Below are 13,172 nucleotides of genomic sequence, written 5' to 3' on the forward strand. Positions count from 1 at the left end.
TCAATCCGATCCTGTGGTCTGACATGACTGCAACTACCAGTGTAAGCTAAGTCAGCCATATATCTCCGAACCTATCGGCAGATACCCATCAAAAGTCGCACAGCGCGCGTGCGGCGACGGGCAATAGCTAGTATGGCACGCGGTACCTAAATCTTATAGTATAAGATTATATGATCCTCCCGTTACATACATACATATATACATGCATGCATCGAACGTCAGATTATAGTTCGGGTTACACAGCTAGCAATTGCTCCTAAGGGAATATACATGTACCAGGCCTACCTCACTACACGCTAGCTAGGTCATTATAATCACAGCTGCACATGAAGGAAGATCGAGTCCAACCAAATCAGTTGCGCGCCGAGTCGACCAATTCTCGTATCGGCGAGGGCCCCAGTGGGCGTGCATGGTTCTTTGTTTTATAATGCACCACCATGCACATCTAATATGATATGGGCGATTCATTCTCCACTATTTAGTTCTCGGCCGTAAGATCTCTTCTAGATCTCGTGATCCATGGACTTGGTTCAATGCAGGTGGTTTTGCTGCACCGTTTATGATACTAGATCGGCGTCTATTGGTTTTGGCGCGGAGGATCCAACAGATCTGACAGGCATACGTTTCAACATGCCCTCACTGAAGCCAAGTCCAACAGCCACTTTAGCTCTGGATTAATTGGGACTTTTTCAAAGTACGTAATACATTAGCGTATCTTGGACGGGCGATTACGATAACAATTGGGGATTCTGGACGGGTGAATGTTATACCGATGTTATTACTCCGAAATATGCCTGCTATCTTCTATCAATGCTGGGAACTATTAGGGAAACGAAACATACACCCACGCTTGAAACAGCTATACAGGGGTTGATAAAAATAAGAAGAATGAGGCATTATGTAGTATAAATATGTATGAGAGGTGTTCTGACATGCAGGACACAGAATTAAAGAGATAAAACAAGACGCCATACCCAAATGCACATGGCTCCATATAATTCAAACCTGGCGCCCCTCCATGAAAACTCCAACAAACAGTAAACCAAAGAAATGTTTTGCAGGAAGATGGCCTCGCCCGCTTGCGGGGTAGGACTGGGCTAAAAAACTGTGGCGAGGTTGTTGAGTAGGAAGCGGCCCGACATCTTTTTCTTAATGAGGAAGCTGATGCAGACGCCTAATACTTCTGTTTTCCCACAACCCTAAACGTCTCTTTCGTCTCATTTTCGCCCTTGAACTATATTCCGGAAATATGTTAGTGATCGATCCTTTGGAAAATCCGTATACTCTCCTACAAATAGGGTTGTTACTTACCTGCAGCATGAAAATACTACTTCTGCCCGCTAGCCCGGCCATCACCAAGGACGGCACAAACCCATCATCTTCCATTGGGACGTGAACCGCAATACCCGTTCTCGCCACCCTCTCGAAACAGCTCTCTCCAAGTATGACATCCAATAGCGTATTTTGTCCCTTGCGATCTCGAACTACTATTCTCTTCTCATTGTTGCTACTGAGTCCGCCTCCACCTCGGGCAGCGTGTCCCGGGGGCGGCGTAATAATATTCAACCGCCCAGGTCCCAGATCAGCCCATTTAGTCGGCCCCTCTCGCTTCCACAGCTTGACCTTGAGATTCGAAACATAACCAGTACCTTGGTAGGGTGCCTCACCACCAATACCGGTAATAGGAATTCCACCTAGAGGGTTAATGATACCTCTTGGCCCCGCCAATCCGCTAGAGGTACTCGATGAACTCATCCAACTGCCCCCGCTAGAGGATTTTGTACCTCCGAATATCGAGCTTCTAAGGCTTCCCTTGAACGCTGAGAAAGCACTTCCTAACGAGCCCAAGCTGCTGCCCTCACTCATAATGATGCTGCCAGCTTCGCCCTGGAATGCAGGTGCGCCAATTCCGCCATGAGGGCCATCCACATTTGTAGCGCGATAACCTCTAACGCTCCCACTGCGTCCAATTGATTGTTTCCTTCCCAGTTTGCCTGCCCCACCGAATCCGTTACAAGCACTAATTCTGGCCGTGTTGATTGCATTATAAAGCGACTCCAACTCTTGCGGGGTTCGGCTTCTGAACATCACCGTCCCACCTTGAAATTTTGCCCTGGGTTCTGCACGAATTGAGAGATCAACTGCCGTACCCCGTCTTATCGGTGTTACTGGAGTAACCTCGAAACTGAGTAACAATTTGCCCTGTGCTCCATCCGAGTCCGTCTTATAAACTTCAATGAAGTTATCCAGGAGAGCAACTCTATTTTCATTTTCCGAGATTTTCTCCCAGGCACCCTTTGGACTCCAGGTAAAAACCATCGCGGTGGCGGTATATCCCGTGATTGAATTTTTGGCCGAGTGCCTCGGAGAGGCCGTGCTTCTGCGTGGAAGCTCTTCAAATTGCGTTGCCGGGCCGTCTTTGCGCCCCGCGGAGTGGAGGTTGCGTCCAGCGATCATATCTTCAAACATAGGTCCCGGGATATCACCGTCCTCATCTTCAATCTTATGTAGAATTTCCGAAAGTTCATCGTCGGATCTTTCCTCTTCGACTTCTTCCTCAGGATCGGATTCGGATTCAGATGGACTTTCGGTGTCCGAATTGGTTATAGTGCTGCTACTGCCAGAGGACTCGGTTGCGCTTGAAGGAGCATACTCGTGCTTCAAAGGCGAGGAAATCCTTCGTCTTAGATTTCCTCTCAAGTTAGATGTTGCAACTGGCTGTGGTGCCACATTCGAGTTTCTGACAGTGCTTCCCGATGAAGCTGAGCTACTGCTCCTGAGAGAGTCCTGAGAGGAGGAAGTGTGCAATGGCAGCGGTGGGGGTGAATCATCTTCTTCCTGTGCTGAAGCGGACTGGCCAGATTGACGAGATTGACGAGATTGACGAGATCTAGCGGACGAAGCAGAGCTCCTAGCGCGATCCCCAGTCCTTGTATCGGAAGACTTACTCGAACTAGTCGTAGCAGTTGAATTTGTATCGGTAGAACTCTCGGATTCACTCCTTGCCCGTCGTGCCCCTTCGGTTGCATTGTATCTACCCGACTTGTGACTATATTTCGAGTCATGGTCACTCCAAGAAACAATACTGGATTCATCGGCCGACAAATCATCATCGTCATCTCTGCTGCTTCCTTCACGTCGGCCAGGTGATGTTGGCGGTGAAGCGATTTTGAATGACAAGCTAGCTGCCTTAGGGGGGCTCTTTGGTGGGCTCTTTGGTGGCGATTGGCTTCGCAACCTGAATGGAGAACGTCTCCGAACCTTTGGTGACTCCTCCTCCTGAACATCCACTGGCTGCACTTGTCGCTGCCGAGGTGGGGATGCGGGTAGTTTCTTCGCCTTCACCAACTTCTCCTTCTGCGCCTCCAATTCCCTCTCGTTTCTGGCCTCCTCTTCCTTCTTCTTCTTAAGCTCTGCCATTCTTCTTTGTTCATGCCTTGTCCTTCGTCTCTGTAGCCTGGCTGGTCCATACGATGCACTACTCATAGGACTGATGGTCGATGGTGGTGGGCTCACAATCCGCTTCTTATGAACGTAGTGCGGCATCATTTGCACAATATGTGGTAGCTCCCCATAAACCGGTACCGCCAGCGGTCCTCCATCGTAAAGATCACTCAGACCGGGAATAACCACCACTGCGACAGTCGGTTTTCCTGGCTTCTTGCTCTCGGGCATCAACGCAGCATCCGAGTCCGGGAACCTGTCCATTTCGCTAATGACGCTCATACCCGGCGTGGGGGGCTCAGAGTACGAATCATCAATTCCCAAACTCTTTAGCTGCGTCTCTATCTCCGCTGAGATTGACCTTACTCCGACATCACTCTGGTCATCCATGGGTTGCAGCCCTACGTTCTCTAGCTGCATCCGGCTCGCTTTGGAAACTTCATCCGCTGCAGCACCTAATAGGTGCAACCATTCCATCTTTATCATCGGGTCCGCGCTGAGTATCATATTCTCCCGCCACCTACTCCCATCGCTCAACCTTGCATCAACTTCCAACACTAAGTCTCCTTCATCCGGCCCCTGCTTCGCACATATCCACTTGACAGGCAAGGGTTGAAATGCAAGCCATTTTCTCTCCTCTTCATCCTTCGAGAGCTCGCAAATCATCAATTCGGCATTTTCACTTTTGGTCCTCCCCTTACCTTCATCCCTCAAATATAACTCCACGGTTTTTCTCAACACTTTCCCAAGAGAATGGTTTAGCGTCATTTCAAAGATGTCCCGAGCCCGAACTCTGCGGTTCGGCTCGATGACGACGCCGTAGCAAATTTCAAGAGTTTGGAGATCCCGAACCCGTGAGGCATCGATGCAAGCTGCTGCTTCGTCTTCGAGGCGTGCACGTTCTTCAGCTACTTTGTGGCGGGCGGCGCCGACAAGGGTTTGGAAAGAAACAAAGGCTTCTTCCGCGAGCGGGCTGGGGGAGAGGTAGTTTATCCTCTGAAAATCGAAGAAGTGCATGGGTAGCGTGCATGTCATCAGTAAATTGTCTTCGCTTATATAAATAGAATGTATAAAAAAAGGTGCAACGAGAACGAAGGCAAGAAAAACATATAGAAGGATAAGTCGAGAAGAAAAGGATTCGAACTAGATATGGCTTTTAGAAAGCCATATATGAAGCCGTTTCGGAAAAGAGAGAGGTAGGGAGCGTTTCCTGTATAACCAGATAGTGACCAGAGAACTGGTCCGCAGGAATGGGTGGCGGAAACAGTGGAACGTAAGGATTGGAAGCTACAAGGGTGTAAGGCTATACATAGAATGTTTGGGGACACCGAGTCCCAAAACCTCAGAGCTCAAAAGAGGGCATGAGAGTCCGTGAGAGTTCGGAGAGGGTTTTAGTTTCGGTTGTCGCCAGAACGAGAGCATTATGTATGCAAGTTTGGAAACGCCATTTGCGGGTTCTTGAAATGTTCTAATGTCAAGGGGAAAAAAAAGAAGGCCAGAAATATTTGGGGAACTCGAAAGAACACATTCTGAAGCAATTGAGTTTAAAGCTGGCGGAGGGTAATTTTTTCCGACCCATGTTGGGGTGCTCCGATTTATCCGACGGCCTAGTGTAGATAGTTGATATAAAAATGGCACATACCTTGAACAGTTTTGTGAGGACCCGCGTTCGCACCAACGGCCTCTTGAGCAAATAACCCACATCAATTGTCCCCTCGTTTTTCCCATTCCCGGCCGAAACGCCGCCGCTTAAGACGCCAGCCACGCCACCCGCTGATCCCACATTACTAACTCCTTTTTTCTTCTCAATGGCTTCCAACACGTTTGTGTTGATAACGACTTCGTCCCAGTCCATTCTCCAGTAAGTGATGTAATCCTCATAGACATATTTTGCTGCTTGTGCCCACTTTAAAATTTCATCTGGGTTCGGTACTGCGACGACTTGGTCGGCCTGATCGGTCGTCGCAGCTTTAATTGCGTCTGCCAATCGGTCATGAACACCATTCAGTCGCTTCAGCGCAATATTGACATCTACGATGGATTTGAGCGGATTGTTTTCCATCAATTTCTCCGGGCTTGCTCGTTTTCCGGCTGCTGCATCTTTATCTGTCTTCGCCAGTTTGGCTTCCAGGAGGACTGGTATAATTCTGTGCTCTAGAAGCTGCAGATCTTCTGTATATGATAGCTCCTCAGTGGCGAGCTCCACGAGTAGGTCTCTGAGTGTCAGAGTTCCCACGACAACCTTGTTTTTGACAGAGCGAATAGACCTCGTGCTCTTGATGCTCTTTGGTCGCGTGGACGACGGTCGCCGTTCTGACAAAAGGGAGATGAGATCTGCCGTGCTCTTGTATCGTTTTATTCCAGAACCCTTCAACGGCTCGTTAACCGATACAAAATACTCATCACCCGGGTCTTCGTCCTTTGCGAGATTTGTGTGAGCTGCCGGAGAAGTCAGAGACCGAGTCAGCCCGGTTGATAGGCTCTCGCTCGGTAGATCAAGGTTTTCATCTTTAGGGAGGTTGCGGTGAATTTGAGAAGCAGAAACAATGGAGTGGTCTGAGGTATCAGAGTGGTGAGAGGCGCGGGAGGCCACGGAAAGTTGCCTTGCAGGAGGTAACACTGCATCTGCAGGTTGTGCAGATTGTGACGCGGCGGATACCTGTCGAGTAATTGGAGGAGATATCGGCTCAGCTGCAGTACGGGGAGCGAACGAAAAGTCCCGACGGCCAACAGGTGGCGGTGATGCAGGTTCGGACTCAACTGACAATTGTGATGCAGATTCCTCGGGTATTGTAGCTTGGAAGGGCTTTCTTCGACGTTTCGCTGACTGCGAGCCAAAAAGATTTATGCGTCGCTTGGGTAGCGCAATAGATTCACCTTTCGTGGGGGTTTCAGGGGACCCTGGTGGACTTGAGGTTGGTTCTTCTAGGATTGGCTCTGGGATACGCTCTGGAGGCGATTCCGGAACTGCTTCCACAGCAGGTTTTTTGTAATTAGTCTCCTCCAGAGCTGGCGGCTTAGCTTCAACGATTTCAGGAATAGACTTCTTGAGCTTAACAATCTCGGGGACGGCCTTCTTGGGCTCCGGGGTCTTAGGGGCTGCTCGATTCGGTTCGGGAACCTCGGGAGCCGGCCTTTTGGGTTCGGGAATCTCGGGAACTGATTTCTTAGATTCAACGATGTCGGTTGTGGGCTTCTTGAGCTCCGCCGCTTGGTGGGACGGGCGTTTAAAACCAATGCCCATAGGAAAAGGTCTTTTGAACTCAAGAATCTCGGGAACCGTTTTCCTGAATTCAACAGGTCGATATGTGATGTCGTTGTGACCTGGGGGCATTGGAGGTGGACTCTTTTCTAGCTTTTCTAGCGGTGAAAATATTCTTCTAGCTCTCTGCACCGGACTCTTATGTGTTTCCGGTGTCGTTTCGCGGGTTCGCGTATCGTAATCTGGCTCAACGTTCGATGTAGCTTCCGTAGTCACTGATGATGAAAACGCCTTGTCATTCGATTCCTTCAATTTGATGTCGTCTTCGAAAATAATTTCGCCGAACATTTCGCCCATAACTTCGACAACAGTGGCTTTAATAACCGAAGCCATTTCTTCCCTGGACCGTAGAGCATCAGGTCCAACCCTCTTCTGTACTTCCTCGAGCATGTAATTTTCTTTCTCCTTCTTTTTCTTTTTTGCTCTGGTAGTGCTTCGCTGGGTTGCGCGTTCGATCTCTGACATGATTTCCTGGTGTCGCTCTTCTTCACGGGCTATTCGACGTTGCTCGTCAAGGCGAGCCAGCTCGCGCTCCTGGTCTATCCGTTCCCGTTCCCGTTCCTGTTCGAGACGCTTCTCTTCTAGTCTTTCCCTTTCCCGTTCCTGTCTTTCTCGTTCCCGCTCTTGCTCAATTCGCATCTCCTCGATTACTTTGAGCTTTTCTTCTTCTCTGATTCGTTCGATCTCCCTCTGTCGCTCTTGCTCGCGTAAAAGCTCCCGTTGCCGACGTCGTTCCTCCTTTTCCTTTTCTCTCTTCTTTTGCTCTTCTCTTTCTCGGTAGGCCTTCAAATCAAGCTCTCGGATCTTTCTTCTTTCTTCCTCCCGCTGCTCCTCTTCTTCTAGGACCTTCTGTCGCTCCTCCTCTTTTATTCTTTCAATCTCCTTCTGCCTCTCTTCTTCCCGTATCCTTTCGATTTCTTGATACCGTAACCTTTCCTCTTCTCGTATCCTATTCTTCTCCCTTTCTAGGAACTCTTCTCGTTCGGCCTGCCGCTGTTTGTGTATTTCGCGCTTTTCTGCCTTCGTAAACCTCCTGCGGATTGCTGTAACCCTGATTCCGTCGTCGTCTAGAAGGCTGCTAGTAGCGGTTTCATCCTTGATCGGGTCGGACATAACACTCGCCGGCGTCCCCCCCAAGCTCTTGACACTCTGTTTTGAGTTAAGGCTAGGAGAATCTTCGATACTCTTCATACTATTGGCAGCAGCCTTAAGAGCAGGCATAGAACCTGCATGTCGGGGTAACGGTGGCGGTGCATCATCTATTGCCGCCATAGGTACGACTGCTGTGTCCTCAGTTGCTTCCAAATCTATGCCAGGAACTTCGAAAACACTAGAAGTCTCTATAACCTCCACTTCAAGTGTTTCTTCTCTTCCCCTCACACTTCTTTCCATCTCCCTTTCATGGTCAGAAACCGCAATCAATTTCTTCTTTCGCCTCTCTTTCCTCGCTCGCATACCGTCCACATCCATACCTTCCCTCGGTACTCTTTTCTTCTTTTTCTTTGTTCCAGATGTTACAACTTTCTTGTCCTCAGGTGCACTATTCCATGCACTCTTATCCTCCCTGCCACTCATCTCCGCTCCACTCATAGCATCTTCCCACTCGCCCAAACCCCCACCGCCACTGATGACCGAGGAAGGCCGGCTCCCTTTCCAAGACCCGGCATTCGAACCATAACCAGCCAATGCTGGCGGCGCAGGTAAAGCCAACGGCTCCATCCCCCATCGAGCACTGCTAGTTTCGAGTTCATCAAAGTTATGGTTAACGGTATAGTCTGCCAACATTGTCTTTCTCTTCTCGGGAATCCTAGAACCGCTTCGGGAAGCACTGTCGCCAGTATTGATAGCTTGTGGGGGTGCCAAAGCCGACGTATCAGCTTCAATAACCCCGCCACCGCTAGCCTGCCATTTCCTAACCCTCTCACGAACATTAACCGTATCATAAGGACTATGCTGTGGCCCAAGATCCAAGGGCGGCTTTATGCCGCCTTTACCACCACTGGTTTTACGAACCGACGCCCGACGGGGAGGTGGAGACCGGCGACCGCGAGGTGGAGATCCATTACGGCGTAGAAGGGAGCCAGTAGTTCCCATGAAGCGTTTGGAAATCGACATGACACGACGAGTAGTGCCGATTTGAGGTTTTGTGTAACGAGTTGTACTATTTGTGACATATTGTGTTTTCGTGGCAGCATTGATGGTTGTGGTGGTCGTAGCGGATTTTGTAGGGGATGATAATGGAGAGGAGGCCGTGATGGGATTATCGTTCTTTGGAGGCGATCCAGAATTGATGGTAGGGCGATCTAGAGCAGCAAATATGTCGTTCGGGTCTCGAAGACGACGCTTAGGCGCCGTCGATGCCATTTTCTGCGACTATCTGTCCAGAAGCACTGGGAATTTGGTCGTAGCGGGAAGAATATGTGCAGCTGAGGTTCGGCAAGTTCGGGTCCGTACGAGGAATGCAAGTGCAAATGATAAGATGTCAGACGAAGATAGTATTGCACAGCAAAACTATATCATCTTTGTGATATTCCCAAGCGCCTTAACTATTCCGAAGCGATGAGTCGAAGGTAACAGGAGGATTAAAGTGGCCGAGGGGTATCTGGCCTAGATGTTTACATTTAGAGAGGCGGTTAGCGATATTGGCCTTGAGATAACGGGGATTGGTCTGTGCGCCGCACACACCAGTCAGGGGAGCAAACCTGGTGTAATAATATTTTCTAGGAGCAAAGGACAGAGCGACTAGCACGAGCATAGAATAAACTGGTAGACGGTAAGAATTTGCGACAGCGATAGCAATATACAGACGAGGAAGGGTAAGATGACGAGGGGAAATTATCAAGAGGGAGCTGGTGCATGGCCGGTGCATGGTGGTGGGGCTCTTCGACTTCGGATTCTCGCTTGTCCCAAAACATCAACATCAACAACCCTGGTCATTCCGCCACGGAGACTTCCTAGGCCCTGGCTTGCAATCTCAACTCAGGGACCATATTTTTCTTCCTAGATAGCTGTCTTTCGAACCTCATGGCTATGGATGGTATACGAGTATGCTTACATTTCTTGCGACGAACAATGGCCTTTGAGATGCCTCAGAATCGACATCGGTTTCTTCTGCTATATGCTGGTTGCCGAGGCAACCTCTAATAATCATGCCCGCCTCTATCTGAGGTCTTGTCGGCTGTCTTGAGCTCGAATGCCTCTTCACAGAGGCATCATGATCCTTTTTAACTTACTTAAGCATGTATGCCAGAATATAATACCACTCAATACATTGCCATATGTACAGTCCTCCTCTTCAAGCTTTAGTTCCCTCAGTAGTATCATCTTTCGTTTTTTCAAATATCTTCGCAATCATTTCATTGCCCAACCTCGTTGCTTCGGCTACTCTCGGCGCAAAATATGTCTGAACCTTTTCGAATCTTTTCCTATAGCCCTCAAAGTCCCCAAAGCCAACCGCATCACTCCATCCCTATGTTCCAAAAATATTAGCAAAACAACGATCCAATTAGGTAGTCGGGAAGAGAGAAGGTATTGGGCAAAGAGGGCGTGCACTACTGACTCTAGCCGCAAAGGTGAACTCGATATCATCCATCCTAAATGTATCATCTTCCATCGCTGTTTCGATACATTCTTCCAAAAGCCGCCTATCCCGATACACATACTCCACAACTCCCAACCATAGTCTAAACAATGGTGTCTCGCAGATCATATGGTCGTATGGCACGATTCCCAGTTTCCACCAACAATCTACCATAGCCAGCAAACTTAGATGACTATTAAGTCGCCTCTCGCTCTTAGGGATTTGGGTCGACGATAAAGAGTATTGATCGAGTATATCGTCCCTTAGCAGTAGCGGACTGCCACGATGTCGGCCAAATACAGCGGTTCCACCTGCAATGATTCGGTCTGAAAACTCTTGTTTCTTGTGTGAGATCATGAGCTTAAAGAGTTCAGTCACACTTTCGGCATAAGCTCGAATCTGATCCCTTGCTGCTGGATTCAATATCGCAAGACCAGCGTAAACGTGCCATTTGTTGCTGTAAATCCGCATCATAATGTTGATCTTCACGTTTTCGATGCCTCCAGCGTTATAACGCTCAACCTCCCATGGAAATTGGGCATTCGCATGCCACGCGGTGCCCATGCTGAGGAATGCCGCATGAGTGACGGCCTGCGTGTCTGCCGTTATCCGGTCATGTTCCTGGGCAGAAAGCTGTACTGTTTTTGAGCGGAAGCAGGAGAGTATTCGAGTGATCAGAGCCGTACCCTCGGGCGTGGCTCGATGGGGTATAATCACCTATCATATGCTAGATTTTAGGACCAAACAAAGATATTTAATGGAACCCGGAGCTGATTACCAATGGCTGTCCCCTGGAGTCGACCTTCGGCCCATGCAAGGAATGACAGCTAATGATCTCTACATCTTTAGGCAGATGCTTCTCGAATGCTGCAATCTCTGGTGCCTTGCAACTTGTTTGTCCGCCAACGATAGCACCCATTTTTGTAGCTATAAGCTCCACAGATAGTATTCTCATCAGCACTCAAGCACAAACAGCACTTTTAGGGGTTTAGAAACCTACAGGGCCCATAGAGCTTCACCACCGTATCAATATTCTCCGCCTCGACGCTATAAATAATGTAGTCGCTACATCGTGACACTAAATGTCCGTTCTCAAGGATAGTGACAGAACTACCTATGACACAAAAAAGACCGAACAATCCGGGGCCGTCCGGGATTCAAATTTGTTGTTTAGCCTGGGCTCTAATTCTTCAGTATTGAACAATTTGTGCAACATGAAGTTGTCGCATTGTGTCATACTACTTCGAACACGGATAGGCAGGCTCTTATACCTTGAAATTCATCCTTCAGGGCCTCGTATTTGTCGGGCCTGTCGCAAGCAGTGACCCTAGATGAGGCATCGTGAGCATTGGCCGATTTCGGGAGCTGAGCTGGGATGTGCAATGCAATGCAAGATCAAAGCACTTACTTCCACCCTGCTCCTGATATCGTCTTGGCATATAGACGGCCCATGTCGCCCATACCTATGATACCAACTGTGGCATCTTGAGGATTCGCTGGCGGTGCAATTGGTATTTCTGTCGACATCTTGAACTTGGATTTGAGGGTTGAAAGTCTGGACGAAGTCGAAGTGTCAAGTGACACATCCGAATTCGCGAATCTGGGGAACTCGCTTCGTGTTGTCTGGTTGCAACTCTCCTCCCTCAATACCCATACACCAAAATCACACTGAAAAGCTATTACAATCTTGAAGGTTACTAGAAGTTTTGGGATAGGTCATTTTGATGAAATTGAGCAGTCTCGTAACTAAACTGTGCATATTATGAAGCTAAATGAAGTTTTTGTGGTTTGATGAGACCACCTTTCAATTCACCATTTAGTCACGTGAGATGCCATCATCACGTGGTCTACTAAGGATGCCTCTGCTATGACGTCACGTCATCTCTCTGAATGTTGAAAGATTGAACATTTTAGATGGCATGATCTTGTGCCCGGCCGTGAGCATTCACTTACTTCAATGCAGTTTAGAGTACCTATCCTCCAGACTTATTTAATATTATGATTCTCACCAAACTGAGCTAAGACCTACCTTGGGTCAATGCAACAACCATCTGCAGTGTTGAAACTTGAGACTTGCAGACTTACCGCACTCCACTCAAATTCTTCAGCTAATACTACCTAAGTTGGGGAAGGTACCTAGGCACATACGCATTTCACGTTGGCTTTTAATTGAATTTTCCATAACCATCAGCGCTCACTCACGAGCCACCTTGTCAGCAAAACCGTAGGGATGTAAAAACTCTTCTTTTGTCCCAGGATAATCCGCTTGCCTAAGTAGGTAGCTAAAACTAGACTAAGTAGGTAAGTAATTAAGGAAACTATAGTCAGTATTGTTCATTATTGACTTATGCTAGTGTACTAAACTTTGATTTGATCGTCCATACCTAGCCTCGGCCCCTGGATTCGAGGCTAGTCCACACCCGCCGAATCGAATCCCGAGAATATGTAGACGTTGAATTGGATTCAATATTCATACAAACCTCAGATTCGAGTTAAAGACAAAATACCACACATTCCTTGCGTTGTATTCATAGGTTCAATTGCAATCAGATGTGCAGAAGCAGCTAGAACAAGAAGATATTGTTATATACAGTTATCGGTATTGATATATCGATTTTACGGCAATTATATATAGATAAAAAATTGTGAATAAGAGTTTATTGACAGATACTATCTGCGCGCATGCGGTGGATCCCCGGGTCTGGTTTACGAGAGAAAAGTACTATACTATATACCTAAGGCTAATAGCACAAAAAGCAGAAATTATAAGAATATGTAAGCTGTTTCAAAGATATTCAAAGTCCGCATTACTGAGGATTATATATCCAGTTCCCATATGTCGTTGACATGATGTCATGATCCATATCGTGCCTGCCATAAGTACAA

General features: G+C 48.1%; 2 protein-coding genes across 2 annotated transcripts; both read right to left on the reverse strand.

Moving 5' to 3' along the window:
* Positions 1–1,174: 1,174 nt before the first annotated feature.
* On the reverse strand, positions 1,175–9,070 carry AOL_s00097g407 (uncharacterized protein; the record flags this gene model as incomplete). The annotated part of the gene is made up of 3 exons (XM_011126240.1): positions 1,175–1,234; positions 1,312–4,440; positions 5,087–9,070. The coding sequence occupies 3 exons, from the start codon at positions 9,068–9,070 to the stop codon at positions 1,175–1,177; spliced, it is 7,173 nt and encodes a 2,390-aa protein (XP_011124542.1).
* Positions 9,071–10,001: 931 nt separating this feature from the next.
* Positions 10,002–11,813, reverse strand: AOL_s00097g408 (uncharacterized protein; the record flags this gene model as incomplete). Its single annotated transcript, XM_011126241.1, has 6 exons — positions 10,002–10,175; positions 10,266–11,003; positions 11,065–11,213; positions 11,287–11,400; positions 11,558–11,613; positions 11,695–11,813. The coding sequence occupies 6 exons, from the start codon at positions 11,811–11,813 to the stop codon at positions 10,002–10,004; spliced, it is 1,350 nt and encodes a 449-aa protein (XP_011124543.1).
* Between the last annotated feature and the right edge of the window lie 1,359 nt (positions 11,814–13,172).

The sequence above is a fragment of the Orbilia oligospora genome (assembly GCF_000225545.1).
Source record: "Orbilia oligospora ATCC 24927 unplaced genomic scaffold scaffold00097, whole genome shotgun sequence".
NCBI classification, from domain to species: domain Eukaryota; kingdom Fungi; phylum Ascomycota; class Orbiliomycetes; order Orbiliales; family Orbiliaceae; genus Orbilia; species Orbilia oligospora.